The sequence below is a fragment of the Nesoenas mayeri genome, assembly GCF_963082525.1.
Source record: "Nesoenas mayeri genome assembly, chromosome: 12".
Taxonomy (NCBI): Eukaryota; Metazoa; Chordata; class Aves; order Columbiformes; family Columbidae; genus Nesoenas; species Nesoenas mayeri.
In genome coordinates, this window is record NC_137547.1 from 8,291,743 (window position 1) to 8,318,062 (window position 26,320).

The 26,320-nt window shown below is 51.4% G+C and overlaps 2 protein-coding genes across 3 annotated transcripts in view; both read right to left on the reverse strand.

Annotated features, from left to right (window-relative positions):
* Nucleotides 1–2,043: 2,043 nt before the first annotated feature.
* Nucleotides 2,044–7,717, reverse strand: RPL13 (ribosomal protein L13). The gene is made up of 6 exons (XM_080351676.1): nt 7,682–7,717; nt 7,263–7,378; nt 6,608–6,749; nt 4,158–4,331; nt 2,951–3,007; nt 2,044–2,244 (listed from the first exon to the last, which is right to left on the reverse strand). Exons 2-6 carry the CDS (start codon nt 7,364–7,366, stop codon nt 2,086–2,088), a joined length of 636 nt encoding a protein of 211 aa, XP_080207802.1. The 5' UTR covers nt 7,367–7,378; nt 7,682–7,717; the 3' UTR covers nt 2,044–2,085.
* A 1,200-nt stretch (nt 7,718–8,917) lies between these two features.
* The window catches only part of SPG7 (SPG7 matrix AAA peptidase subunit, paraplegin), a 29,660-nt gene continuing 12,257 nt past the window's right edge, over nt 8,918–26,320 (reverse strand). For both annotated transcript variants that reach the window (XM_080352135.1, XM_080352134.1), the window contains exons 8-17: nt 25,897–26,059; nt 24,978–25,151; nt 19,802–19,926; nt 18,499–18,601; nt 17,369–17,479; nt 13,889–14,004; nt 12,593–12,749; nt 11,913–12,076; nt 11,275–11,352; nt 8,918–9,625 (exon numbers count right to left, since the gene is read on the reverse strand). In XM_080352135.1, coding sequence (XP_080208261.1) covers nt 9,416–9,625; nt 11,275–11,352; nt 11,913–12,076; nt 12,593–12,749; nt 13,889–14,004; nt 17,369–17,479; nt 18,499–18,601; nt 19,802–19,926; nt 24,978–25,151; nt 25,897–26,059 — 1,401 coding nt within the window. In that variant the 3' untranslated portion in view covers nt 8,918–9,415. The remainder of the gene's footprint in view (nt 9,626–11,274; nt 11,353–11,912; nt 12,077–12,592; nt 12,750–13,888; nt 14,005–17,368; nt 17,480–18,498; nt 18,602–19,801; nt 19,927–24,977; nt 25,152–25,896; nt 26,060–26,320) is intronic.

Sequence of the window (26,320 nt, forward strand, 5' to 3'; positions counted from 1 at the left end):
CAGGGGCAGAGCAGCCCCCCTGCCCACCCGCACCTGGCGTGCCCAGCATGCCCAGCCCAGCCAGGAGCTGCCACAGCCACCGGCCAAAGTTTCCCAGCAAAGTCACGCAGGGCCCGGGCCCTCCCCAGCACATGGCTCTGGTGCCTCAGCTCCGACAGGCATCGTCCCCCTCCCCGGGGTGGCAGCACCCCTTGGCATCCCCCAGCAGAGCGGACACCGGCTCCCACCCTGCCTGGCTGCCCTCCTCACCTGGGTGCTGGTGGCTGGGGCTCCACGGGCTGGGGTCGGTGTGCCACGGGTGCCGGTGTGCCCGCGGAACCGGTGTGCCAGCCGGAGCTGCTGCCGCTGCCACCTCCACACAACTGACTCAAGCTGCAGTTCGGGAGCGGAGCCCTAAGAGGGAGACGAGAAGCTCCGTTAACTGCCTCGCTGCCGGTGCCGGAGCAGAGCCCACCCGCGGGCAGGGGCGCTCAGCGGGGTCCCCAGGGTTCCCGGCCTCGCTGGCTGTGCCAGGGCAGGTGACCCTGTTCCTGCCAGCCTCCCATGGTACAGCCCCTGCTCCTGTGAGCCCCCACAGCCCCTTGCCCTCCACAGCCGCTCCCTGTGGGGGGTCCGAGGCCCATCCTGCTTCCAACCCCCCGTGATTTCAGCCAAGACCCCAGCACAAGGACAGGGTGCCCCAAAGCTGCCAGGTGCCCTCCCCTCACACTGGGGCACCCAGTCCCACACTCCACACATGGGGAGTCCCAGGCACCCCCACCCACAGCCCTCACCCCAGCCCTGCGGTGCTGTCAGCTCAGCTTTATGAAAGATGATGTAATTAGCCCATCTTTGGAGGGATTAAAATGCAGATAGGGCTAATGAGCACGAGGGCACTGCAATGCCCTGGGCTTTGGGAGCTAATCCCCAGCCTGTGCCGCAGAAATAGGCCACCCTCCTGCCCGTGTGGGGGGCTGCAGGAGCAGAAAGGATCCACGAGGGGACACAGGGTCCGGCCGTGGGTTTGGGCAGCAGGGACAAGTGGGCAGCCCCACATCAGCAGCACTTCCCACTCTGAGCATCCCCAGGTTCATCCAGCTGTGCCAGGGCCAGAGCTTCATTGCATCTGAGCCCCAAGTTTCTGTCACCCACCTGCTAATGAATACAAACGACGCAATTATCCCAGAACTGGTGATTCGCAGCAGGGCTGGGCTGCAGAACGGCCCCAGAACTGATGAGCCAGCGAAGGGGCTCAGCCGAGCGCTCCCCAGAGTGGGACAGAGCTGCCAGCACTGCCCAGTCACCCATTGCACCTGGTGCCACAGCAGCCCCTGCCCTGGAGCAGGCAGAGCCCCCCCAGCAGCCATGAGCATGGGCCAGAGCCCCCACACTCTTCCCCAGGTCAGGGTTGGGCTCCTCTCCGAGGCCACCAAGTTATTTCTCTGTAGAAAGGTCCAAAAAAACAGCAGCAGGGACTGAATCGAAGCCAGGTGACTCCAAGGGCAGCTCTGGGGGACAGGGTGGGACTCTGCTCCACAGGGCAGGTGCTGGGGACACCCCTCACTCCCCTCCAAACCCCCACACCTGAGCTGGAACCCCAGCCAGGGAGAACAGGTCACTTCCCCACTGGAGACCCAAACCACATCGAGCACCCATGGGTGACACCCACCAACACTCCACCTTCGGCAGCACGGCCACCTGCTCTGCCTCGCGCAGAACCGCAGGCAAACAGGCGGAAATCGTCCCCTCTGAAAGACTGGCACAGAACAGCATGGGAAGCAGACAAAGCTCATCAGGGAGGGGGCAGCACAAAACCACCCAGACCAGCAGCTCTGGCTGCCCCTTCCACAGCGGGACGGGGCGCAAGAGCCCAGGCTGCACGAGGCGCCCGAGGGAGCTGCGCCAGGCTGACGTCTCATTTCACTCGCTTTCAGGGAATTTTGGAGTCCTTAACCACGGCAAATGAGGTTTCCCACGTCTGAGCAGCAGCTCCCTTTGACCACATCCCTCCACGCACGGCAGCCCACAATCTGCATCAGCACCTGCCCTAAAAAGACGGCACTCTTATTTCTACATATTTTTATTGACAGTTCTAGGGAGAAGAGCTCATTTCTTCTTCTCCACGTCCTGCTCTGCCGCTTCTTTGGCACGTTTCGCACGAATCCCAAAGAGCCGGGCATTGGCCCGGGCCATGCGCAGGCTGACAAAGGCCTTGAACTTCTTCTCATCTTCTGAAATAACCCGAGCCTTCTCGCGTTTGAAAACCTGGTGGGAGAGAGCGCCAGACAGTCAGACTGCACATCAGAGGCTCCCGGAGAAGGCTGCATTGAAGGCTTAACACAATTAATCTCGTTACATTTCTCCCAGCAGCTCGGGGATGCTGAGGGATGGCGCATTTGTGCCATCTGCAGGGCCCTGCCCTTATCACCGCTCACCAGGCACCTCGGTGCAGCCGGTTCCTCATTTGCTGGCGCATCAGCGCAAAACCAGAATGTACCAGGGAAAAAAACAAGCACAAGATGAAAGCCATCAGGTTTGTGGTGTGCTGTCAGCAACACCGTTTGGAAATAGGGAAGGTTTTGGGATAAACGGTAACCACATAATGTGGCTGGGCTGTGGTGTTGCCAGTGCACTCCGTGCACCCCAACCAGCACCCTCGGTGACCCGAATTTCACAGGGGGACAAGCTCCGTCAGTGGAACAAGTGAACAAACACGCTCCACTCCAACCCCCAGAGCTCTCCTCTGGAGCCAGGAACACAGCCCGTGCTGTAAGAACTTCCTCAGCTGATAAAAAGTTTAGCAGAGCTCCAAGTAATTAGTTCTTTGCTCTGCGACACTGAGGAACCAGTCAGATCATGGTGCTCTTGGCAAAAGGACAAGCTTGACCCGTTCCTGGTTTTCTCTGAACCCTCTCTGTGAAGTTTAAGTCTCAAGTACGTCACACAGAGAACACGGTTTAGTGACACTTACGTTCTTGATCGGCATAACTGGTCCTGTCAGCTGAGTCGCCATCTTCAGTTCCTCAGCCTGCGAGACGAGAACAGAAAGTAGATTTAAAAAAACCCAGTATTTAGAACTTGTGAGGCTAGTAACTCGGTTAAAAACACGCCCTGTATGCAGGTACCCAGATTAAACATAGTGGTAAGAATTCTGACTGGAGATTTAACATGAATTCAGCATTTCAGCCCCGCAGCTGAGGATTATTTGGCACGGCCGTGCCGCATCGACACCCCGCGTTCTGCCCATCGATCAGCCCGGATGTGGCCACAGGAGCAGCGGCCAGTCAGGAGTTCTGCCAGCTGGAAACGCGTTGACATCTACTGCACCATTTTTAGTTTGATACCCAGTGCATTCCTCAGCAATTCCTTCTAGGGCTAATTCCAGTTTCTTGTAAGAGTACAGCATTAAACAAAAGTGATGCAGTTTTATTTTAGATAGCCAATTTCAAGTAAACAAACATGACAGGTAGAATATCTGCACCCACTGGAACAGAAGCTCGAGACCTCCCTGCCCTGTCCTGCAAAGCAGCCCCCAGCTGGCAGCTTCACAAGAGCTTGGAGCAAACAGACTCTCCAGGAGAGGAGCACAGCTGAGCACACGCCTCGCCATCCGCACACCTCGCTACTGCCGCAGGCAGAGCCAGGGAAAGCCAACGACACTCAGGATCTCCGTGAGATTTCAATTAAAAGCATTTTTTAATGTCAACAGCAACAGCCTTCTCGAGACTGCTTGAGGCATGGCTTTCACTTCGCGCCTGCCTCACCCCTTCCACGAACAACAGACACTCCAGACGGATGTTTCAGTCTCTCTGACAATTCAGCTTTGCAAACTAAAATTCAGCTGCTTAGGCAGCGATCAAAGCTCCGGTAAACAGACCACCGAGAGCCCAACCCCGATCCGAGCAGCACCGCTGCAGCAGCACAGCAGGCCCGAGGCCAAAGTCTGTCCCACACACGACTGTGACCCAGGAGACCTCCCGCAAAAGTCACCCCTGGGCTCAGCCACCCCGTGTGTGTGCGGGAGCCGGGCTGTGCCCCCAGAGCTGCCTGCTCCCCCTGGGAGTTACGGCACGAAAAGCACGCAGGAGCACTGCCTGCCCATGCACCGCGGCACCAAACCTCTGAGAACATCAGCCAAAACAGACCCTGTGGAACGTTTCTAGCAGCCAAGCACTTACCGAGCTGTCTCCCTTCTTGGGCATTGCCGGCTTCCTAGGGAAGAGGATGAGCTTGGAGCGGTACTCCTTCAGCCGCTGCACATTGGCCTGCAGAGACTCCGTGGACTTGTTGCGGCGCCGGGGATCCACAGAGATGCCAATAGTTCGGGCAAACTTCTTGTTAATGCCGGCGAGCTGAGGAGAGAGTACGCAGCTTCAGCATCCATGCGGCAGTTGCACATTCCCCCTGAGATCTAGAGCCTACGATGGGCAGCTAATGGCTCTTTTAGCACCTTGATGGGACCCTGAGTCAGCTGACAGGGTCACAGTATCACAGTATGTTTGGGATTGGAAGGCACCTCAAAAGATCATCTAGTCCAACCCCCCTGCTGGAGCAGGAACGCCTAGGTGAGGTCGTTAGCAGACGAGGTGCCCAGAGTAGCTGAGAAGCTTCTGGACTATGTTGTAATGCCCACAGCCAGATCTGACCAGACTATAAACAGGGCTCCCGCCGAAGGCCTCCTTTGAAGTGGTCTTCTCAAAGCAGTGGGTCTGTGAACTGGAGCCCTCCCCTTAGACTGGGATGCTGTCTAAGACTTCCCGGGATTGAGAGCGGTTCACCTCCTCGTTTGGGTGAGTGGTAATTTACTGGATATATCCTTGAATAAGTCCTTGCCCAACCCAGGCGAGTGATTATTTCTTGTGAGTACCCTGGAGTCAGAGGGCTCTGCTTTGTTTCTTGTGAGTGTGTGCATGCACGCTGTGGATCCTCATTATTCTTATTTTGCTGCATCCCAATAATCTCCTCAACTGATATCCAAACCTGTGTTTTATGTTGTCGGAGTGCTAATTGTATAAACCCTGTTCTGGTCAGTTTATTGGCGGCACTTTTCTGGCCAGAATAAAGTCTGTTTTGGAACGTGTTGTCTGCCTGAAACTGACTTTGGGGTGCCTCCGTAACAACCCGGCAGCGCCTGACACCATCGCACCGCGGCTGGGAGCTGGCAAGAGAGAACCAGCTCTGCCGCAAAGCAAGGGCTGCTGTCTGTTTTAACACTCAAAATGTTCCGAAGACTGTACAGTGCATAATTTTCACAGATGGATTTCTTCAGGAGAGGAAAGTGCCATCCCTGAGTAATTCTGAGGGGGACATTTAAACTCTGATCAGAGGAGATAGAAGTTTACGAAGTCAGCACACCGATAACTTTGGTTCACAGAATACTAGAAGCTCCGATAAAAAAGCATTTTTTGCAATTATTGTACAAAAAGAAATAATCTCATTTTCTATTTAAAGACAAACATCTGCATATGATTTTGTACTCCAACATTATCAAGAATTAAAGAAAAACAGAAGTAATGAAGCATTTGGCATCCAGAAGAACAATTTTACTGCTTCAATGCTCTAATTTCACTGTTATAGATGTTTTAATTAATACTAAACAACGCGCAAGAGGCGGCTGTGAACGCCGGCTGCCAGCAAGCACGGATGTTTGTTCCCTCCCGCTGTGGAGATTTCTGCAGAGCCTCAGACCCAGCTCAGCATGCCTGGGGAGGTCACCGAGCGGGTTCCCAAAGCGGGACGAGGGCACGGAACACCGAACACTGCCCATAGACCCTGAGTGTCCCTAAACCAGCTCAGGATCAGCCACAGCTGCTCTTTGAGGCTGAACGGTTTCCTTTCCTGGCACAACAGCCCCGCTGCTAGAAATAAGTGAGCTTGGTTTACTCAGTCCACATTGGCTAAAACTTTTAAGGTTAGCAGAAACGTGTTTCGCTAAGAATCGCAGAAGCATTTTGGTTGGAAAAGACCCTCAAGATCATGAAGTCCAACTATAACCCACGTCCCTGAGAACCTCATCTCTGCATCTCTTCAACCCTCCAGGGATGGCGACTCCACCACTGCCCTGGGCAGCCTGTTCCAATGCCCATCAGCCCTTTGGGGAAGAAATTGTTACCCAAATCCAACCTCAACCTCCCCTGGTGCAACTTGAGGCAGTTTCCTCTGGTCCTGGAGCTTGTTCCTGGGGAGCAGAGCCCAACCACACCACCCCCCGCCCCAACCTCCTTTCAGGCAGTTGTAGAGGGTGATAAAGAAACAAAAGAACTGAATGGAGAAGCTATCAGTCTTTTTCCACAAAAGATTATGAAGAAACTCAATTAAGTCTCTTCCAGAATCTGATTTTAATAGAACTCTGTTTTTCCGCCAGTCTGACCAAACAGATATTTACTTTTCAACACCACCTTTCTCTCTGACGCACACTATTCCATCGCATCCCATCGTTACACAAAAAAGGCAAAACTGTTTTTTCTACACTCCCAGCAACACCAGACAACGTCTCCTTAGCTCAGCCAGTACCAGCATATACCAGCACCTTAGTGAGTCACTAGCGTGTTTTCTATGTGCAGAACAGGACAAGACAAGAGATCCCAGACCCAGTTTTATCAGGCTGAGGTTAGCACTCTGTACTAACCTTAAGCTCTTCAAGGCTAAAGCCTCTGCCAGCACGGACTTTTTTGTGGTATCGGATGGTTGGACACCTCACGATCGGCCGGATGGGCCCAGCTACGGGCCGGGGAGCGATGCGGCGAGCCTTGGCCTGGCGGGCCTTCCTCCTGAACAGCCAAGGGGACAGTCATCAGAACACAGTACTTCTGCCACACATGCCACTCAGGCGCTGGCCGGTGACCTCCCCTGCATGAGAACATCTGCCGCACGGGGATCTTTCAGGAACAAACCCAGCATCCGCCTGCCAGCTCAGGCTGAGGTGTGATCCTACACAACGGCCACAGTCATCAGAGATAAAAGGGTTCAAGGGAATCATCAAGGCAGTACAGCGATTCCGGAGATTTCTCATCATTTGACTGCAGCTGGGACACCCTGAGCAGAGTCCCCGAACCCCCACCCCAAACCAGCACCCTGAGCAGAGCCCCAGAGCCCCCACCCCAAACCAGCACCCTGAGCAGAGCCCCCGCACCAAATCAATACCTGCTGCAGCCCCAGAGCCTGCTGCATCGTTCAGCAGGCTTGAAATACAGCCGTGGTGCTTCAGCTCCCCAAGCAGCCCCATGCCAGACACAACGTCCCCCGGGGACAGGGGGTAAACAGGAGCGGCCCCGGGCACTCACCTGCGGATCTTGCGGGCGGGCTGGTTGAACCATGTGGCTACTCGCCGCTGCCAATCCTTGTGGAAATGGGGCTTCAGGATCATGCCATTGCGGCTGGGCGCCATGGCTGCTGCGGCCTGCGGACACGGACAGGGCTACAGGCACCCGCCGCGGCACCGGGGCGTTCACCAACGGCCTGAACACCCGGTGCCCGCGACACCCAGGCCAGGTCCTGGCCGGCCCCGGGCCCACTGCTCCCAGCCCGGCACAGGCCGGGCCCCGTCAGCGCCCCCTCGGTGCCCGGGCCCCGCCATCCGCGCAGCCCGCAGCCCCCGCGCAGGGCTCCGAGCGGCCCCGGGGCCCGACCCGGATCGCGGCACGTTCCCGGCGGGCGGATGGCGGCGGATGGAGCCCCCGGCCACGGCAGCGCCCCAACTCACCTCCCGCCAAGGCTAATGGCCGACCGGAAAAGGAAGCAGAGGCTCCGAGCACGCCGGAAGTAGGGCTGCGCCAGCCAATGGGCAGCACCGCGAGAACGGCCCAATGGGAAGGACGGCGCCGGAAGCGCCTGGCGGCAGCTTCACCTCGCCCATAGTAAAGATGGCGCCAGCTTAAAGGGCCCGCATACGCCACACGCGCGAGGCCCCGGCAGGGATGCGAGGGGCCAACGGAGCCCCGAACCCGCACCCAGGCTCGGCCGCGCTGCCGGGCACACTGGCAGAGCTACAGCCGCTGCAGCGGCCTCTCACCCCCGGGACAGGGGTCACGCTGTCCCCAGGGAGCCCTGCGAGGCTGTGGGGACCCTGCCCCCCTCCACATCACACCCCACAGCCGGGCCCTGAATCCCCCTGCCAAAGGGTTATTCGGGCAGCCTAGAACACAGCTACAACTTTAAAAAAAAAAGAGAAAATACTTGAAAATTTCAACTGCTGCTGAAAAAATGAATTCAGAGAACAAACATGTGAAGAAACAAGCAGGCACAGTGGCATCCCACATGTACAAAACCACTCCAGCCCCTAAAAAAGATACGGAAATCACCCCCACGCTGGGCATGACAAAGGCCAGGGACACCACAGGGGACACAAGAGGCTGTTGGCTCCCGCCTGACCAAGCAGGAGCATGGGCTGGGTCCTTCAGGTCACACACAGTCCTCATGGAATAACTCCAGACAATAATTGTTCCTACAAGATGGACCCAACCAGAGCACATGCAGCACCAGGGATCCTTTTAATTCTTTCCCCAATGACTGGCAGACAACTACGCCATCACAGCTTGTTCTGCAAGACCCAAGACGGAGACAGAGGAGCCACCAGCTTTGTTATGAGGCTTCCTGACGGACACACCTGCTTTTGCTTGAGCTCCTGGGAGCAGCTCTCTCTGAACCAGCAGCAATGCTCATCTGCCAGCGTGTAACTGGGAGCCACTCTGCACAGCACTAGTATCTGACACCGCACTGTGGGGTGACGCTGGGCTCTGCACACAGGTTTTCCTCAACCTCAGCTGGCAAGGCACTTGCTATAAAACCCAAATATAAGTTATTGGCCGGGGAGAAGAAAGCACTTGTCCTGTATGATGCCATAGCTCTAATAAGCTTCATACATGTCAAAACACAGATCCGCATCTTGACATATTTTACAAACACAGCAGCACGTTATGGACAGTTTATTCTAGTAAAGTCTGGTTTTCAGTTTTTATTTGATGTTCAGCAGCAGATACGATCAAAGGCTACAGCAGAGTCACACAAGAACTGCAGCATCTCAGCCAGCTCAGAGCCTCCCAGGGGTTTTACTGCACTGACCATTCGGGCAGAGGGGACAGCCCTGCGCTCCTGCCACGTCACACACCACGGCGAGAGGCGGCTCGTGAGGACTCTGTGGGGTATCTCACCCTTAAGAACATGTTCACTGCTCCTGTGTGCAAGAAATCCTTCCAGTGGATCAGACTTACCCAGCTCCTAATCACTATCACCCTGCTGAGAAATAATTTAAAAATCCTAAGGAGCTCTCCTTCCTGCAGGGAAAAGGTTGTTAAAAGACCCAACACAGCCATCCTTTAATTTTTGGCTAACAGCAGCACAAGATTCCCTGCCCAGTATCTTCGATTCTTGGAGCTGAAAAGAGTTGGTGTCCAGAAGAAGCCTCTGGAGTCGCCCCATTCCACATCAGGAGTGGGCTTCACACTGGTCTCAGGCGTGGTTCCTCCTCCTCCTCATGGTTTGGTGGCTGCTGAGGCATTTCTTCATCTCTTGTGTCTTGCTTGTCCCTCTCTGCTTGAAGCCAGCTCTGAGGAGCTATCATTTTCTTTGGCCCGTAGGGCGGAGGCCCAATCAAAGCTTCAATGTCATCGTAATTTATCACTTCTTTCTCCAGGAGGGCATGAGACAGCTAGAAAGAGTAAAACAAGGCATGATGAGGCACAGGGGTTTGCAAACAGCCTCTCTGAGCTGATCTGATCCCTGTCTGCAGCTCAGCTCAACATGTGGCCACAGCCCATGCTGAGGAGCAGACCCAGGGCTGTCACACCACGGCGGGGTGATCCCAAGGCCTGCTGGAGACAGGACAAAGCTCTCAGGGCTACTGGTGCCTTTTCACAAGAGTGTTTTTGGCTGGGAATATGCAGGAGCGATTAGAGCAGTGCCCTTTCTGCCACTGCCACTGCACCTGCGGCCCTGCCCGTCTCAGGTGTCAGAGCAGCAGCAAACCAGAGTAGAGCCAGAGCCCTCCCTGCACAGTGAGAGGCGGCAGCACTGGCTGCTCCTGCGCGCAGGGGCTGAAGCTCAGCAGAAGCTCCTCTCCAGAAAAGCCAAATTCTCTGGCCCCTCTGCCAGCAGAAGGACCACGCTTGAGCAGCAGATGGGTGTCAACCACAGAACAGCCCAGTTCTGCTGACAAGATGTGACCATGCTGGCCTGGAAAACAAAACATAGACTCTGGAGATATTTTGGCTTCACTTAAAAGTTTCTTTGTGCTGAGCCTCTAGCAAACATCTGACTGGTGTTAAATGACAGCATGAGAACAGAGGAGGCCTGCAGAGAGGAGACCCCCCGGCAACGCCGGCCTTCGGAGCATCCCAGGGCACCGTCCTGGGGACAGGCCGTGACATGGCCAACAGCAGCATGTCCCAGCAAGAGAGCTCTAGCCACCTTACCGTGCACAGGAGGCGTGCGGTTGTGTAGCTGAAGGGGGTCTTGTTGTTGCCCTTACTGGTTTAAAAATCAGATTTAAGGAAAGAGGATTGTTTTTTTTGCAAAACATGCAACACTAAGTTGACTCCTGGTTATTTTGGACATTACGGACCCGACTTCTGAAGGAAAGCTCAAGCAGATACAGAGGGTGCTGCAACCCCAATGTGGCTCAGCCCAGAGCAATGGGCACAGAGCTCCTGGCAGAAGTGGGGACACACCAGGGGACTGGCTGGGGACTGCCAGGACACAAAGAGGAGGAGGCAAAGCTCAACCGTGCAACAAGGACTCCTTGGTATATCACGGAGCTGGCAGGTGAAAACTGCCTGGAGTGTCCAGAAGATATGAACCAGCAGCCGTCAGCCAAGGTAACAGGTCCCATATGCCCTCACCAAAGCCAGAACTGTCCTGTATGTCTACAGGACCCCGAAAGCTGAGCTGTTCCTGCCTCTGCAGGTGTCACAGAAACAGTCACTCTCTGCTTTCTGGGAAATTATGCTGCCAAGAGGTTGGCAGAGAAGTGCAGGTGAGGGACACAAATCCCAGCGTTATCGCTTCCACAGAGCACTCCTGCTCCTCCGCCCTGCAAACACCAGCTGGTGTCAGGAGGCAGACTAGTCCCTGCTGGAAAAGAACACACACTCCTCCTGTGCCTGCCCCTGACCTGACGGATAAGCAGCCAACAGTCACTTGCTCACAACATGAGCCCCAGCACTCCCACTACAAAACTTTCTAGAGACACTGCAATGGCCGAGCTACAGAGCACGCAAAGCAGCAAGGCAAACACACTGGTTAAAATAAGACAAAACCAAAACCAATGAACAAAAAAACCCCCTCACAACTCCAACTTACTGTTTGCAGCTTGTCCCGGTTCTCCAACAGGAGTTTTTCTGTGCGCCTGTAAGCCTGAGCCACCAGGACTTTTGCTTCCTAGAAGACAGGAACAAGAGAGATTTGAAGCACAGGTGGCAACACAACGTGGATAAACAAAGAGAGCACCAAGGGAGGGAAGCTGCAAACTGAGCCAGGCAGAAAGTGGTTCCCATCAAGAGAAAATACAGATAAATCATTTGGAAAAAAGCCAAAGGAGTACTCGTGATAAGGAACAGTAAACGCCTGCACAAGCACAACTCTTTAGCAGATCCCAGCTGATGCAGCCTAATTACAGAGGCTGTCCAGCAGCAAAAGATGCATCTCAGCACAAATCCCAGGGAAACACTGAACCAGAGCCTTTTAGTTTCTAGCTATTTGACTTTTCAACTCGGGCAATGCTTTTTGCAGCCATGAAGCCCAATTTCCTGTTAAAACAGGCTAACGTTTCTCAGTCAGCCTGAATCATTGTAAGTAAGGTAAGTGCTCAGTTGTTGAAATTCATTAGTTAATGGCTGACAGAAAAATGCAAATTGTTTGGGTGCAAGTTACTCGCATTTTTTCACTGAACTGCAGAAAGCAAAGAATAAATGAGAAGGCGTAACTAAGGGAGGTCTTACGTGGTCCATCATCTGCTGGAGTCCCTGGCTGAAAGGGCGCCGACCGACACCAGCTGCGCTCTCCAGCTCCGGGAAGGAGACCTGCCCGATGCTGGGCACCATCCCATACTGCTTCACCATGGAGTAGGCGATCTTGGTCACCTTCTTCAGGTCATCCTGGGCTCCTGCGCAAGAGAGACAGACGCAAAGCTTGCCAGAGGCACAAGAGGAGCACATCCTGCACAAACACACGTTCCACCAGCCGAGAGAGCAGAGGAGCCACAGGAGGTGTACACTCCACCTGCTGATGGACCTTTCTGCAGGACACACACACGACAGTGAGTGCATCTGCTGGCAGCTAGACCTCATGGAGTGCTTACCTGCCACCCCATTTGGATGTAACTGGTTGGAAACACAGCACAGAAAGCTCTAGGCCCCTCCCACGAGCCAAGATGCAAGCCAAGATTCTCTCTGGGTAACTACATCTGTGGCCTCAGGCTTTGGGACATGTTTAAGACAATGAAGTGATGACCAACAGTAAGAGACCTCCACGCTCACAAGTGCAAGCCCAAGATCAAAACATGCAATTTGACATTTCTTTTTCCTCTGTTGCTCAGATCACCCTCAGACAGAGCAAGTGCAGAAATTGAGGGTCTCTTGGCACAATCTCCACCCAGCTGTGCCGGGGTCTGGCTCCTCACCTGTGGTGACTTTGTTAAAGGTGATGGACTCGGCCACTCTCCCCCCCAGCGCCATGCACATCCTCTCCAGCAGCTGCTCCTTGGTGAAGAGGTGCTGCTCCCTTGGGAGGATCTGTGCGAATCCAAGAGCTGCATTTGTTCGAGGGGCTATGGAAACCTGCAACACAGAGCAGCTCCCTCAGCTCAGAGAACAAAAGAGCTCCCAGCAGCAGGGGAAGGACAGGGAGAGGCTTTGCGTTCCCTGTAAAATCTGTTGAACGCCATGGGGCAGGCTGACCTACAGAGACTCTGGCCACAGCCAGTGTCACCATTCCTGTACTGAAGGCTCTGCCTTCACAGCTACAGACATGCACTTTCTCCCACTTTCTGCTCAAGAAATGAAAAGGAAATTGTCCTTAACAGCAAGTCAGTGAAATCCTGAGATTTCAGAGTTGCTTTGGAGGGTATAATGCAAACAGAGTTCACTTTACTGTGTTCCAGAATCACTGAGAGTACCTGGAGAAAGACAGGATGCCTTCAGAAAAATAAGAGCTACTTCCCCCACCCTCTAAATGAGAGTAATTAACAACAGAGCAGCTCATACAATAGGTCATTCAGAGTGAATTTGCTGCTGGTGACCAGCCAAGGAGCTGTCACCCTTGTCATTTTCCCTCCCCACCTCCCCCCAGGGTTAAGGCTTTTTGGGGAGGTGTGTATGGAAGAGAACACACTCCATGGTGCAGAGAGGGGCATTTCCCTACCCAAAAGGGCTTCAGACAGATGAACTCCCAAGCAATCTGAAAAACACATCTCCTTCCATCAGTGCCAGGGCAGTTCCTGCAATGTAGCTTTGCTGGCTGCCGCACGCAGGCAGTGTGGCAGAGAAAGAGATCATCTCTGCACACATGAAGCAGTGCTCTGCACAGGAACCGAGCATCAGGAGACTCAGTTGCTGCTAACAGCTTTACAGTCAGCTTTTAACTGCACAGCTTCTCCTAGAGCTGGTTAATCAGCTTTACACCATCACCCTCATCAATGGGGCCTAATAACGGATTTCTCCATGTTTTAGGGATGTGGTTTAGTGGTGGACTTGGCAATGTTTGGTTTACAGTTGGACTTGTAAAGGTCCTTTCCAATCAAAATGATTCTATGATTCTCTATTTGCCATTTATCTTGCAGCAGTATTCACAGTCCCCAGCTCCCGGAGTCCAGGGTAACGCAGCAGAACTCAACATAAGTACCGCAAACCCAACAGTGCACTGTGGACGGGGGACCCCAAGGGACTCCACCCGCCCCACCAGCGCTGGGCTGCATTACCTTCATCACGGCCTCTGTGTGCTCCAGCAGCCAGCCCACCAACGCGTGACCCGACTCGTGGAATGCCACAACCTTCCTCTCTTCTGGTGACAAGATCTGACTTCTTTTGGCAGTGCCTGTAGGAACGGAGACAAGGATTCGGTAAGGTGGATGGCAACCAGTGTAACGAGGACAATCTTGTACGGCAAAGTGCGCAAGCGAGCAGAGCCTGTGGCTGAACAGCCAGCGAGCTCCATCCTGCACTGTCTAGGGAAAGGCAGTAAAAAGCATTTCAATTACACGCTGTGGAAGAGATGCTCTCAGTCCCTGCAGTAGAAAGCAATCCATGCTCAGATTGCTGGGAAACACTGGTAGAAACTTCTCCCGCTCTCCTCCTTACAACAGACTTAATAATTACACAAATAATTAAACACTTGATTAGATCAAAGCTCTAGAACACAAAGCTCTGTTCTGTTCACAGCTCCGCCAAAGGCATGTTATGCTGTATTTCTGCCCAGGGACAGATCTGCAACAAGTCAGGCTACCATTTGAGGGAAAAAAAACCCAGAAAAACACAAAATCCAAAGCAGGGTCTAGCTAGAATATTACACTGATTTTGCTGTATGGCCTTTCAGTCCCTTAGGCAGGAGAGAAGATGCTGCATTATATATGAGAGGTCCCAGTTGAGATTCTTGTGCATTAGGAGGGCTCAAATCGGCAAAACACCAAGAACATACACAAAAATGTTTCTCCAGACCCTGGAAATGTCTCTGATTACACATGGCATGCTCTGTATGAGCTTATTCCCAGGCTCATGAGAACTAGCAAATTAAGCCATAGCTCACTCTTAAGACTTCTTCCAAAAAGGTGATTTTTGAAAGCGTCTATTTTCCAACCCAGTAGTCTGTAACACACAGTAAGTCCAATTAAGATTAAAATTAAAAAATATGCTGAATGGGAGTAAAACTTCAAGGACACAGAAAATAAGTTAACTACAGAATACACGGCATATCAGGCACTCACTATAGCTCTGCATGCCGAATGCAAAAAGGTAGCAGTACGTTAAAGCGATGTCTCCACAGTGCCAGGACAGCAGGGGGGAGAGCGGGCAGGAGCAGCGTTACACAAAGCTTGCTTCATGTCTCGGAAAACAACATTCTATTAACATTAATTTTTAAATAAAGTCAAGAGCTTTATTGAACAAGGAAACAGCAAAATTAGTGTGGCAGATCTTGTAAAATTACAGCTCAGGGACGCTGGAAACCACTGTGCCCTGCAAGGCATGATGGTGATGGAATAGCAGATTAATTGCAACAGCCCTGATTTTCATCAGTCAGTCCCTCACGCTGCCTTCAGCAGTGCGTGCACACGAGCCTGTATGTCTCTTTCTGTAGAAAGATGCATGTGTGTGTGTGTGTGTGTATGTATATATATATATATATATATACACACACACACTATATATATATATATATATATATATATATACGCACATATACACTTAAGTTCTGGAAGCATTTCTTTGTCAGCCCACCGAGGAGGGAGGGACCACACTCTTCCCAACAGCACACACTGTGCCTACAAAGATTCTTTTCCTACATAATCTCCATGCAGAAAAGTTCCTTCAAGGCCTGTACTTATCCCATTTACAAGAAAAACAACGCAGGAAACAGCTTGGGCGCATCTTTGCCGGCTTTACACGGCATACACAAACCCCACCAAGAAAACTGGCACTGCTGCATCTTCTACAGATGACCCCAAAATGCCTCTGTGCGCTCAGCAGGTTTCCTCCCTCGCTCCCCGGAGACCTGACTTACTGACTGCTTTCTGTTCCCAAACTCCAAACACAATGGGGACACCACACAGAGTTCTTACTCCTCCCTTGCAGAAACACAAAGCTTTAAGGCTGACAGGGCCTCTGGACTTACAAAGTTCTCTTTTGATTCCAACACCATTCTTATTAAAACCAGAAGCTTATAATGGAAAGCACAGTAATATCTTCTTTCTTTCAAGAAAAGCTTTTATAGCAACTGAAATGCACTCTGGATTGCAAAACCCAGAAGTGCTCCTGTTACATGGCAAGGGTACATTTAATAGATGGGTCTGGAGGGTTGTTTGGGGCCTTTTAGACTTAAACTAAAAGAAAAATAGCCAGGTCCTGCTAACATGAAAGAACCTGATCATGCAACAGAAAGGCTTTATAGCCTCCTAGCCGCCACAGAGCCCCAGTGAAGCCAGTCAGCTTGTCAGCAGCAAAGTGCTGAAGTCCATGCCCCGCGACGCCCCACCACATTAATCCCAGGTTTCCCTCTGGTTACACACCCTGTGTGGCCTCACTTGCTTTCTGCCTCGTCTGCCGAGTCTGGGGAACTAAGGGTGGAATTCAGGAAGAAAAGCCAAGCGAATCCCTACAAGTTTGGTGCTTTCTCTCCTGCAGATGGGAAAGTAAAGCACATGTTTGCTCTGGATGATGAGGACTTCAGTGTTACAACCAGAGTCACCTCCCTGTCCACTGCTGGGAGCTGCAACTGTTGTCTGAGCTTTGTGCAAGTGTGGCCACAATCACCCAAAACACTCCAAGGGTTTTGTTTTTAAGAGGCAGGTGAAACGGTCAGGAACTGTTGCAAATATCTTCTCTTAAATGAGGAATTGTTAATGCATTTTCTGACAAAGCAAACACTCCAGACTGAATTCCAGGCTCAGGAAACAACTGACCCAGTACAAACATCCTGTTCCACACGCTCTAGTGAGAAAAGCGCAGCGCGCCAGCCCGTTTGCCCAGGCTCACCCTCGGGAACAGCAACACAGCCTGGAAGTGGTTCAGTGTCTGATTACCACAACCAAGGCTTGGCTACAGGGCAGTTCAGACCAAAACCCACCACATTCAAATCCCTCAGTGAAGTAAAGAGTTCTGTGAACTCTTCTTCCCCCTCCCTACGATATACAGCTACAGGGTAATCTCCAGAGGTTCCTCTGCTGGCAATCGCAGGAGGGACAGGGAAAGGCCGACAGGATGTTCTCAGAGGGAGAACAGTACTCTACTGTCTTCCAGTTTGCTCTGCCAACTCATCAAAGCCTGGGCTTTGAGACCAAAAAGAAAAAATCTCCAATTTCTTGCTGTTGAGGATGTGTAGCCTATTTCATGTTTATGTAGCAGGTGTCCAGAGCAGCAAGAAAAACCCAGAGACACTTCCAATATTTTTTTTTTTAAACTAAAAAAGCCGTACAGATTTGAATTACCCTCTTTGCTGCTTTGCAACTGGCCAGTTTCCCTGAGCTATGGGTTCAGGCTGCCTGCAGATTCAGGAAGATAGATCCGTTCGGGGCTTGCTCAGAGAACTTTCTGTGCCTATGGCATGTAAGACCTCCAGGTCAGCACTACAGGAGGGAGCAGTCAGGACCTGTCTGTCTTCCTTGAGTGGAACCTGCTCACTTGCACCTTCTCGCAAGCAGCGTGGTACAGACTGGTCAGACAGCCACAGAAACGGATGGGTCACTCACCTGCAATGACTCTTTCCACAGCATACTCAAAGTTGGAAGTATCGATGGATTTGTGACCTTCCCTAGCAGCATGAAGAGCAGCTTCATTACATATATTTGCTATGTCAGCTCCTGTAGACAAGAGTTTACAAGAATTAAATTGGATTTGTTGCGTGACAAAGACATTCTTTATAAGAAAAAGTCTGGAGAAGGACCTAAGGAAGTCAAACAGCCTGCACTTTTTCATTCCTTGGGAACAGGGAGCAAGCCCAGTTTGTGGTGTTTGTGTTGGATATGAACAATACAACTGTCTTGGCAACAAACGCTGCGTTGCCACACAGAGGGCAGAGTTCAGTGATCAATTCACAGGCCAAAGCCAGGCTGGCTCTCGGCAGCCGGGGAGCGGTGTGAGCAGCCTGGGTTGGCATGGGCCACCGCGCTCCTCATACAGCGACCGTACAACCTCTGCGCGCAAGAGAAACAACATCTGTTCCGAGTTTGCGTGTGGGGGTGATGGTGGCGGGGGGCTGCTGAGAGAAGTCACGAAGAGGCAGCGTGCTGGGGCCTGTTAGAGGGGAAACCCAGAAAGGATATTCCAGGAACTCCACATAAACAGGAACTCTGGAGCCCCTTGCTCAGCACTGTTTTGAACTCCCAGGGACCCACCCTGGAAACAGGCTCAATGCAGGAGCCAGAGTTGTCCAATTTCTACTCTGACAGACAAAGTAATTGCTATTCATTCCTCCTTTTGCTTTCCTGGTAACATTTATCAACTTAAGAGTCTCAGCGTAAAGTCAACTAAAGTGCAACAGCCCATGCAGAACAACAGCTTGGACAGGAGTATGAGCAGAGGTTCCTCCCCTTAGGAACTAGAAACCCAGGGATTACAAAAGTGTATTTTCCCCACACCCTGCTAGTCCCAGAAGTTTCCAAAGATCCAAAACAGCCATGAACAATTGCTCATCACAGCTCCATCCACCAGGGAGCTGGTTGGTTCCCACTACTTCCACAGAGATGGAAAAGGCTTGAAGAAAAAAAGCCCTTTAGACCAAAATACCCTTTTAAAACTAAAGAACCAAGAAGTCGCGTGTTGAAGGGCAGCACTGGTGCAGCAGTGGGCAGAGCAGCCCCCGAGGACGCAGCAGTCGTACCACTGAAGCCCGGAGTCAGTTCAGCGAGGCGCTGTGAGTAGAAGCTGGCATCTTGGATGAGTTTGAGCCCCTTCAGGTGCTGTTCAAAGATCTCTCTTCTCTCCTGGAAAGAAGACAGAACAGCTGAGCCTGGCAGCGCTCACAGCTGCATGGATCAGGGCAGGAAGCACAGGGGGAGCAGACGGGTGGCAGTGGGGACAGTGACATTGCCACCAGAGGGCAGGGCTGTCCTTACAGCCTCTCGGTGCTACAGGAGCCCTGACAAACACTCAGCGCCCAAACTCAGAACAGATGCACAGAGGCTCACCGTGAGTCACCGCTTTCTCTCACAGGGCTACTCTCCCCTCCTAAACTTTCACTCTGATCTGTCTTAACTTTCCTTTTACCATAAAAGCACTCGCAGGAAGGAGCTCCGGCTGCTTCTACCTGCTCCCTCACACAAATCCCCTACCTGCCAGCTACTGTGCCTGCGACCTGACGGCTTCCCAGACGGAGGTGGGGGTGAGACCAGCGCTGGCAAGGAACCAAGGAGTAACTCATTCCACCAGTCCAGGAGATCCTGATTAAAACAATGCGCTCCCTTGCCAGGGTTTTCCCCCTTCCTCTGTCAGGGCAGCTGCACAGTTCATGCTTCCGGTGCCAGATTGTATCAGGCATTTAAGGTATTTTAACTGAAAACTCTGCGCACGCCAGCAAAGCACAGATGGGAGGAGAAGAGCTTGTGCTGGCAGAGCAGACAGATCTTTACTGCAGCTGAGCCTATTCCCAGAACTCTGCTACAAATGTCAACACAGCAGACATGGAAGACTCCTAGTAAATGGCTTTAAAAAGCATTCAGAAGGAGAAAGTTACTTAACAGGCTGCCTAAAGGAAAATGAGGACCCTTACAAGGATAGTGAGGACAATAAACCTAAAGAACAAATGGTGCTTAAGGCACATGGCAATTTAAGCTCCCACACAAGGCAGCTTGACAATGAGGTGATTCCCAATTTCCTGGAGAGAAGACACAAACAGTTCTGAATCTGCATGGCAAAGAGAACCTCACAGAATAACTCGCTGCCAAAGCTCATACCAGAGCAGAGACACTTAAAAACAGCCAGTTGTCATTTCAGAGAAACAAGCAACTGCATTAGCATGTCAAATCCTTGATTTAGGGCACATAAATAAGAATAAAGGCAAACAGAAGCTTACCAGCTCTATCTGCTCCAAGCTCAGCCTTTCCCAGACCAGTGAATCACCAGCAGGGACCAGGAGACCTTGGTCAATAGCATTAGGTAAGGACGGGGCAGTAGGTGGAATATACCTGGAGTGTTGGAAGATCAATGAAGATGTGCCTGTCGAGCCTCCCAGGTCTCATCAAGGCATTATCCAAGACATCGGCACGGTTGGTGGAAGCCAGCACTATGACATGATCGGTGGTTCCCATTCCTGTAGAAAAACAAAGAAAACCAAAAATGAAGGTTTTCACCATCACATTCTGCTCCGCGGGGCAGGACACAGAGCATCTCACACAGCTGTTTCCCAAAGCCAGAGGGTGTTTGTTCACCACATCCCTTGGGGCAGCTGAGGCCGAGCAAGTGTCCTCTGCAGCTGGGAGCACAGGACAGCAAAGAGCCTCCCAAGTCACTCAGGCCAGTCTCTGCTCATCACAGATACTCCAAAATTCCCTTTTCATTTACTTAACACTTTTTTTTTTTTTCTTTTACCCTTCCTTTTGCTACATTTGGAAATCGCTGAACCAGAAACCAGAACAGAGTCTCCCTGCTCTGATCAGTTAGGAGATGCCTTCTCACCCCCAGGCTGAAGTCAGTTCCTTCTCCTTTAGCTCCTGTTGTACAACATTCGCTAGCTCAAACAGCCTTCCTCTCCCAAATATTTCTGTGGATAGCCCTTTCAGGTTTCATTTCTTTTAGCACTCAGTCACAGGATCACCAGGGAAGGGACAGGCTTTCTTCTGACCAGCTCAGCTTAACGCAGAAAGATGTAGCTTTGCCACCCAGCAAGGGGCATGTTACAGCACGATTTGAGCTTTGTCTCCACTCATCCTGTAGCACTCAGAAGGCATCCAGGCATGTTGCAGAGCAGTGCAAAGACCAACCCTGCAGAACGTACACCGCAGACACGTAGGCAGACGCAAAATGCAACCAAACAGCTCTGCAGCGATGATTAGCACAGATCAGCTCAAACCAGACTCAGAGAACATTTTGTCTCCGGGTCTCACAGAAGAAGGGAGCATCAGGTTTTACAGGCCTCGCCAGAGCAGCAAAGGCAGACGGGGCTTCCAGGGGGTGCAGAGCACTGGCAGCTGGAGGGCAGCGAGGGGCAGCGCCTGTGGGAGCAGGGATCATGTTGAATCACCGAACCACACTGCTTATTTATCCCGTTCCGCCAGGTGCCTGCAGGCCCCCGGGGATGAGTCACCTGCTTACAGCAGATTCAGCAGCCCTGGCACGCCGCAGCCTTCCCAGGGAACGGACGCGCTGGTCCCATGTGCTGCCTCCGCTGCCAAGTCACACGCTGCGGAGAGGCAGCTTTCCGCACGTCAGCCGGGCCAGTTTCAGCTCCCTCCAGCAGAGCTGCCAAATGTGTCAGCGGTCAGGAGCTCAGCAGAGGGATCACAGTTACAGGTAAGTTGGAGGCCTGGCTCTGTCAGCGTGGGGTCCTGCAAACCTCGGCTCTCCCTGCTCGCAGGACGCTGCCTGAAGCTCCTGGAGCGGACGGAGCTCGCCATTCTTCAGGCATCTGTTACACTGCACTCTGGGGTGGGATAAACCGGCAGAGACTGGCAGGCACTTGGGGATAGCAAGCTTAACTTGCACGGCAGGATTAGATGGGACAGTATGTTATCTGCTTTGCAGCCGGGAAGACTCTCTCAAAATAGGTCTGACTATTAGAACAAATATAAAAAAAACCACCACTGAGAGCATCCTCCTCACATCAGCTTCTGCCCCACTTGCTCTCAATCAAGCCTGTATCCCAGCAGTACAAAACACTGCTCCAAGAAATCTGCAACTGCAGCCTCAGATTCACATCACTGTTCCCCATGCAACATCACCTGGAATGTCACACAGGTTTGGCTTCCACAGGCAAAGATCAGCCAAAGGAATAATCTACAAAACAATCACCTCAGTCACATCAACAAATGAAAAGCAGCTCTGAAAACTCAGTCCAGAGAGAGCCTTCATATCTATGATGTTTACAACTGAAGCCACTTCAGAAAGGAAAGGAAAAAAAAGGGTCCAATTGAACCAGCAAGTGCTCTGCTCCCCATGGGCATCTCATCTGCATTATTACACTGTGTAATTCTCTGGCCACTTGTTCAAAAGCTGTTTGGACATCATGTGTGAACAGCATCACTGAAACGGTGCCACCTTCGTGAGGGAAGCCTTGGGGTCAGAACCTCGTACACAGCTCAGATCAGGGGAGAGGTCACGTCTGAGGACTCTGGGGGAAGAGCTGCTCCTGAAGCCGTCCTGTGTTTTCATTCACAAAACACATATCAGCCCGGGACTGCCAAGCTCCTCTCAAATGCACTCAGAACAGAGGAGATATTTGGGTCACATTCCTCTTCTGCCTGTTTGCAGTTTGCGAGGGAAGATTCACTATTCAAACCAGGCACCTGTTTTGACAAAGACTGCAGTAACACGTGTCACTCTGCTTTTAAAAACAGCTTTTGTACATAACAGGCTCCCCCCAGTCCCTCCTCTGCTCCCACCAGGCTCCTAGTGCTTCCAAAACACAAAGAAAGCTGTTGGTGGAGGAAACCAAAGGCTGCTTGCAGGAAGAGCACCACAATTACTCTAAAATCTGCCTACCAGAATTACCACGCATCAAACTGCGCATTTATCCCATACATCTTCACATAATGGCTTTTTTCTTGGTGTCCTCATCCTTCCTCCAGCCCGCAGAGTGGGTTCCATACAGCTCCGACCCTCCTTTGCTTCCTCTTCCTCACCCCTGAGTAATCTCATTCAAACACACAAACTCAACAATCACTGCTAAGCTGATGACTCACAGATCTACTTTTGCACGATTTTTTTTTTTCCAAATTAATAGCTAACTCGGTTCTATGGTGTTGCCTTGCAGAACTTCAACCACCAATTTAAGCTGAAGAGAGCTGAAACCGAGCTCTCGACCTTCTGTTCCAAGGCCTCCTTGTTACAGACACAAACTGCTCCTCCGCTTGTGCTTGGGCAGAACTGTCAAACTCCTAAAAACCTTCACTACCATCCTGAAAACTATTTTGCCATGATGCACATCACACTTTGGTGTCTGTTTCAGTAACACGCTCAGTTAGATAACGTTTCAGTAACATGCACAAGATCACTGCTCCTGAGTCCAAGCCAACAGCAAGTCCATGTTTCCTGGACCCGCCTGCCCGTCCTTGCCACCTGTCTCCCACCTGACATTGTAAACTCCCTGGGCTATTTTTTTTTAGTGTGTGCTTGATAAAGCACATAGCAAAATGAAAGACCAAGTGCGTGATCTGCATGAGACACGAATAAATAATTATACTATATAGATGTAAAAATAAACTAGGCAGCACACAGTAAACAAAGGACTATTAACGTACATATTGAGGATAATATTTACCTTTTAAACTCACTTTTTGATAGAGTTGTACCCTATTTTCTGAATTGATACCAAGAATATACTCTAAAAAGAATGTCTAATTTCTACAGACTGGAAGAAACAGACATTTTCATTTTTAGTATAGAGATGTGGATTGTACTGACTGCACACCCCTCTACAGACAGATGGATCTTCATTTAATTCAGTGTTAACTTGTTGCCAGCTCATCCTACAACTGTCAGGGGAAAAAAAAACCCAACCAAGCCAGGATCCCTGCTCTGTGTGTTACTACTGGCCTTTTCTGTCAAGACCATCTACAATACTATACATATACAGCTGTAAATAGTTATATTCACTCCAAGTGTATTCATGTGCTTGGCCAAGTTGCCTAAGTTAGTGCATGTGCAAACTCCGAGGGAACTGCACGCATGTGTTTCAGGTGATTTCTGGTATCACGCAGCGTTGTGTGTTTCAAGCATATTTTTGTCTGGTTGTTTAGGATCCAGAGCTCATTAGGCCCCTGCACTGAAGCAGAGGGATATTTGGAGGGTCCCTGTACCGCAGGACCACTCCACCCTGTGTGTGCCGTGCTGTCCTCCTGCTTACAACATCTCCTCCTTCTGCAATGAGGGCAGAGATCCAGAATCACAGATCATCTTGCATGCAGCATGGAAGAACACCTACCCGCTGCTGAAAACATTTTTACAAGTCCCAGCTTCTCTCCCAGCAGAGGCAGGGCTGACCCCAGGGCAACGTGCGGAAGGCAGCCTTGCTGCTGCGCTGCAGGCCGTGCTCTGCTTCCGTGGGGCTGCGCCCTCACTTCACTGCAAACATGCCGTAAAAAAACGAGCAGGAGAAAGGGAGATGCTTTTAGCGTGTGATAGCTTTTCATTTTTCATATGAAGAGTGTGATGAGACAACAAGTGTCACAGTTACAGCTAAGGGGAAAGGCAGCTCTGTCCCATGGAACAGCAGGCGGATACAGACACTCCCTGGCAGGCAGGTTGTTAGTTATCCCTTCCCCTGCTCTGCAATAAGATTTAGCAACAGAAACATTGCAAGTTGAGTCAGTGCTGCAGGCTCCGACAGAGTTATGACTAAGAATAGCCAAAGGATGATTCTTTTTGGCACTTGGGTGAAAGTGTCTGAGAAACAGGCTGATTCCAGGTATAGCACAGCCAGAAACCATCCAGAACGCGGTATCAAACAACAGCCTGTTTGCAAAGCTCCCCTCTCTCAGTTTCGATAGGGATCCTGTGCTCAGGCAGAGTGTGAGAGTAAGTCAAAGGATGGGAGCATTGATATAGCACATTGCTCATGTCCCTCTGGGACAACTAAACTTTAACAGGCTTTAAAACCACTACCTGTCTTAGATGTAATACAGCAAATATCCAACAACATTTAACAGCCAGCTAGATTTGAAGGTTACCCTCTACCGACAGCAGTGCCCTCGTCACCAATTCATTTTCTTTTGTCTCCTCAGTACAGTAAATAATTCTTCTCCAACTGCCAGTGGGAAAACACATTCCTGCACTGAAGCCATTTACTACACTAAGAGTCTTTGGGGTTGCTGCCCTCTGCCAGCCACGATCTCTAATGCACATTTTCTGTTTATTTGATTAGCAGGTGGATGCTCACATGCCTGTTGGTGCAAATTCACTCTCTTCTGACTCAGGGTCTTCAGTAGTAACAACACCAGTTGGCTCCAGGGTTTTAAAACGTACTAGATTTATCCCCAAACCCTTAAAAGCCTATATAAATATCTAGATTTCAACGCAATGGTAATTACTTCAGCAAGAAGAGAACACTAAAGAGGCACAGGGAGTTCAAGCAGGAAAAAGATGTATAACAGCTTGGATCTCAAAGACAACAAGGGCCCAGCTGCTGAAAGGCAGAGAAATACTGACCATCCATTTCTACCAGCAGCTGGTTTAAGGTCTGCTCCTCCTCAGCATTGGCAAAACCAGATATATTGGTTGAGCGCTTCTTGCCCACAGCATCGATTTCGTCGATGTACACGATGCAGGGAGCGCGAGCCTGGGCTTCTCTGAAGAGGCTCCGCACTCGGGCAGCTCCAAGACCTGTAGGGAAGAGAAGATTAAATAAGCCTCATAGCTAAAATTGTCAGTACAGTGCAGAACAGTCCCCAGCATGACACTGGACACCAAGGCAAACCCTCAGTTTGTGACAGTCCCTCTCGCAAAGGGGCACAAAGAAATTGCCAGAGAACTCCTAATTTAGTCCCTAGGTGTGCTGGCTTTGCACTGGGTTCCCAAAACTGCAGGGACTCCTCCAGCTGCTGAAAGAGGAGCTCGGCTCCTGGCTTCTAACACAAACTCTTGCTCCTTCCACAGGTCGAAAGCCAAAATATTCAGCATTTTCCTGCACATTGACCCTTGTTGGGTCTCAAGAGATCTAGGAGAAAGGAAGAAAAGGAGGAAGATGGAAATCCCAAGGCACAAAGGAGCCATACTTTCCCCATCAGCAGGGATTCGTAGAAAATCCAGCAGCACTCTCACGTAAGGAAGGAATCCTCAGGCAGTGGCTGTCACAAGAGGCACAGGGAAGTCAGAGACAATGGTCTGAGGTGAAGCACCATGGCTGCACGCTGTCAGAAAGAAACTATCAACTTGGAGGGCATGCATTTTAGGTACCACGGAATTAAGTACTCTCCACCCCTGAAAACCTTCTATATTTTGTTAGAAAGAACCAACTCATCCTTCCCACACAGAGACAGGCTTAAACTCTGTGCTTTGCAAGGGGCCTGGCCAGCACCCTCCAGCTCCACAGCACACCAGGTAACCCCCACACTCCTCCTGCGCTTACCTCCTATCACCTCCACAAACTCTGAGCCTGCCATGGCCAAGAACGGCACTTGTGCTTCTGTAGCCACAGCTTTCGCCAGCAACGTCTTTCCGCAGCCCGGCGGTCCCAGTAACAAGGCACCCTTGGGCACTTTAGCCCCGAGCTGAAGGTAGCGATCAGGGCTCTGCAAGAACACCATGCTCTGTCAGATCCCCAGCTCACATGAAGCATCTGCACAAGAATACGACCTCCCAGAGTTTCCCAATACTGTTTGTAGCCTGAGCAACTCTGAGCTGCTAATGGCAGCAGCTACACCTGCATTCCAGTTAAGGAACTGGAAATACAGAGATTGAGTCACACTGATCACTGTCAGCTTATCTAAATAGAGGCTGCTCAGTATCATGAAGGATGAAGAATAGAACATACCCTCCTCCCCAGAACAGCC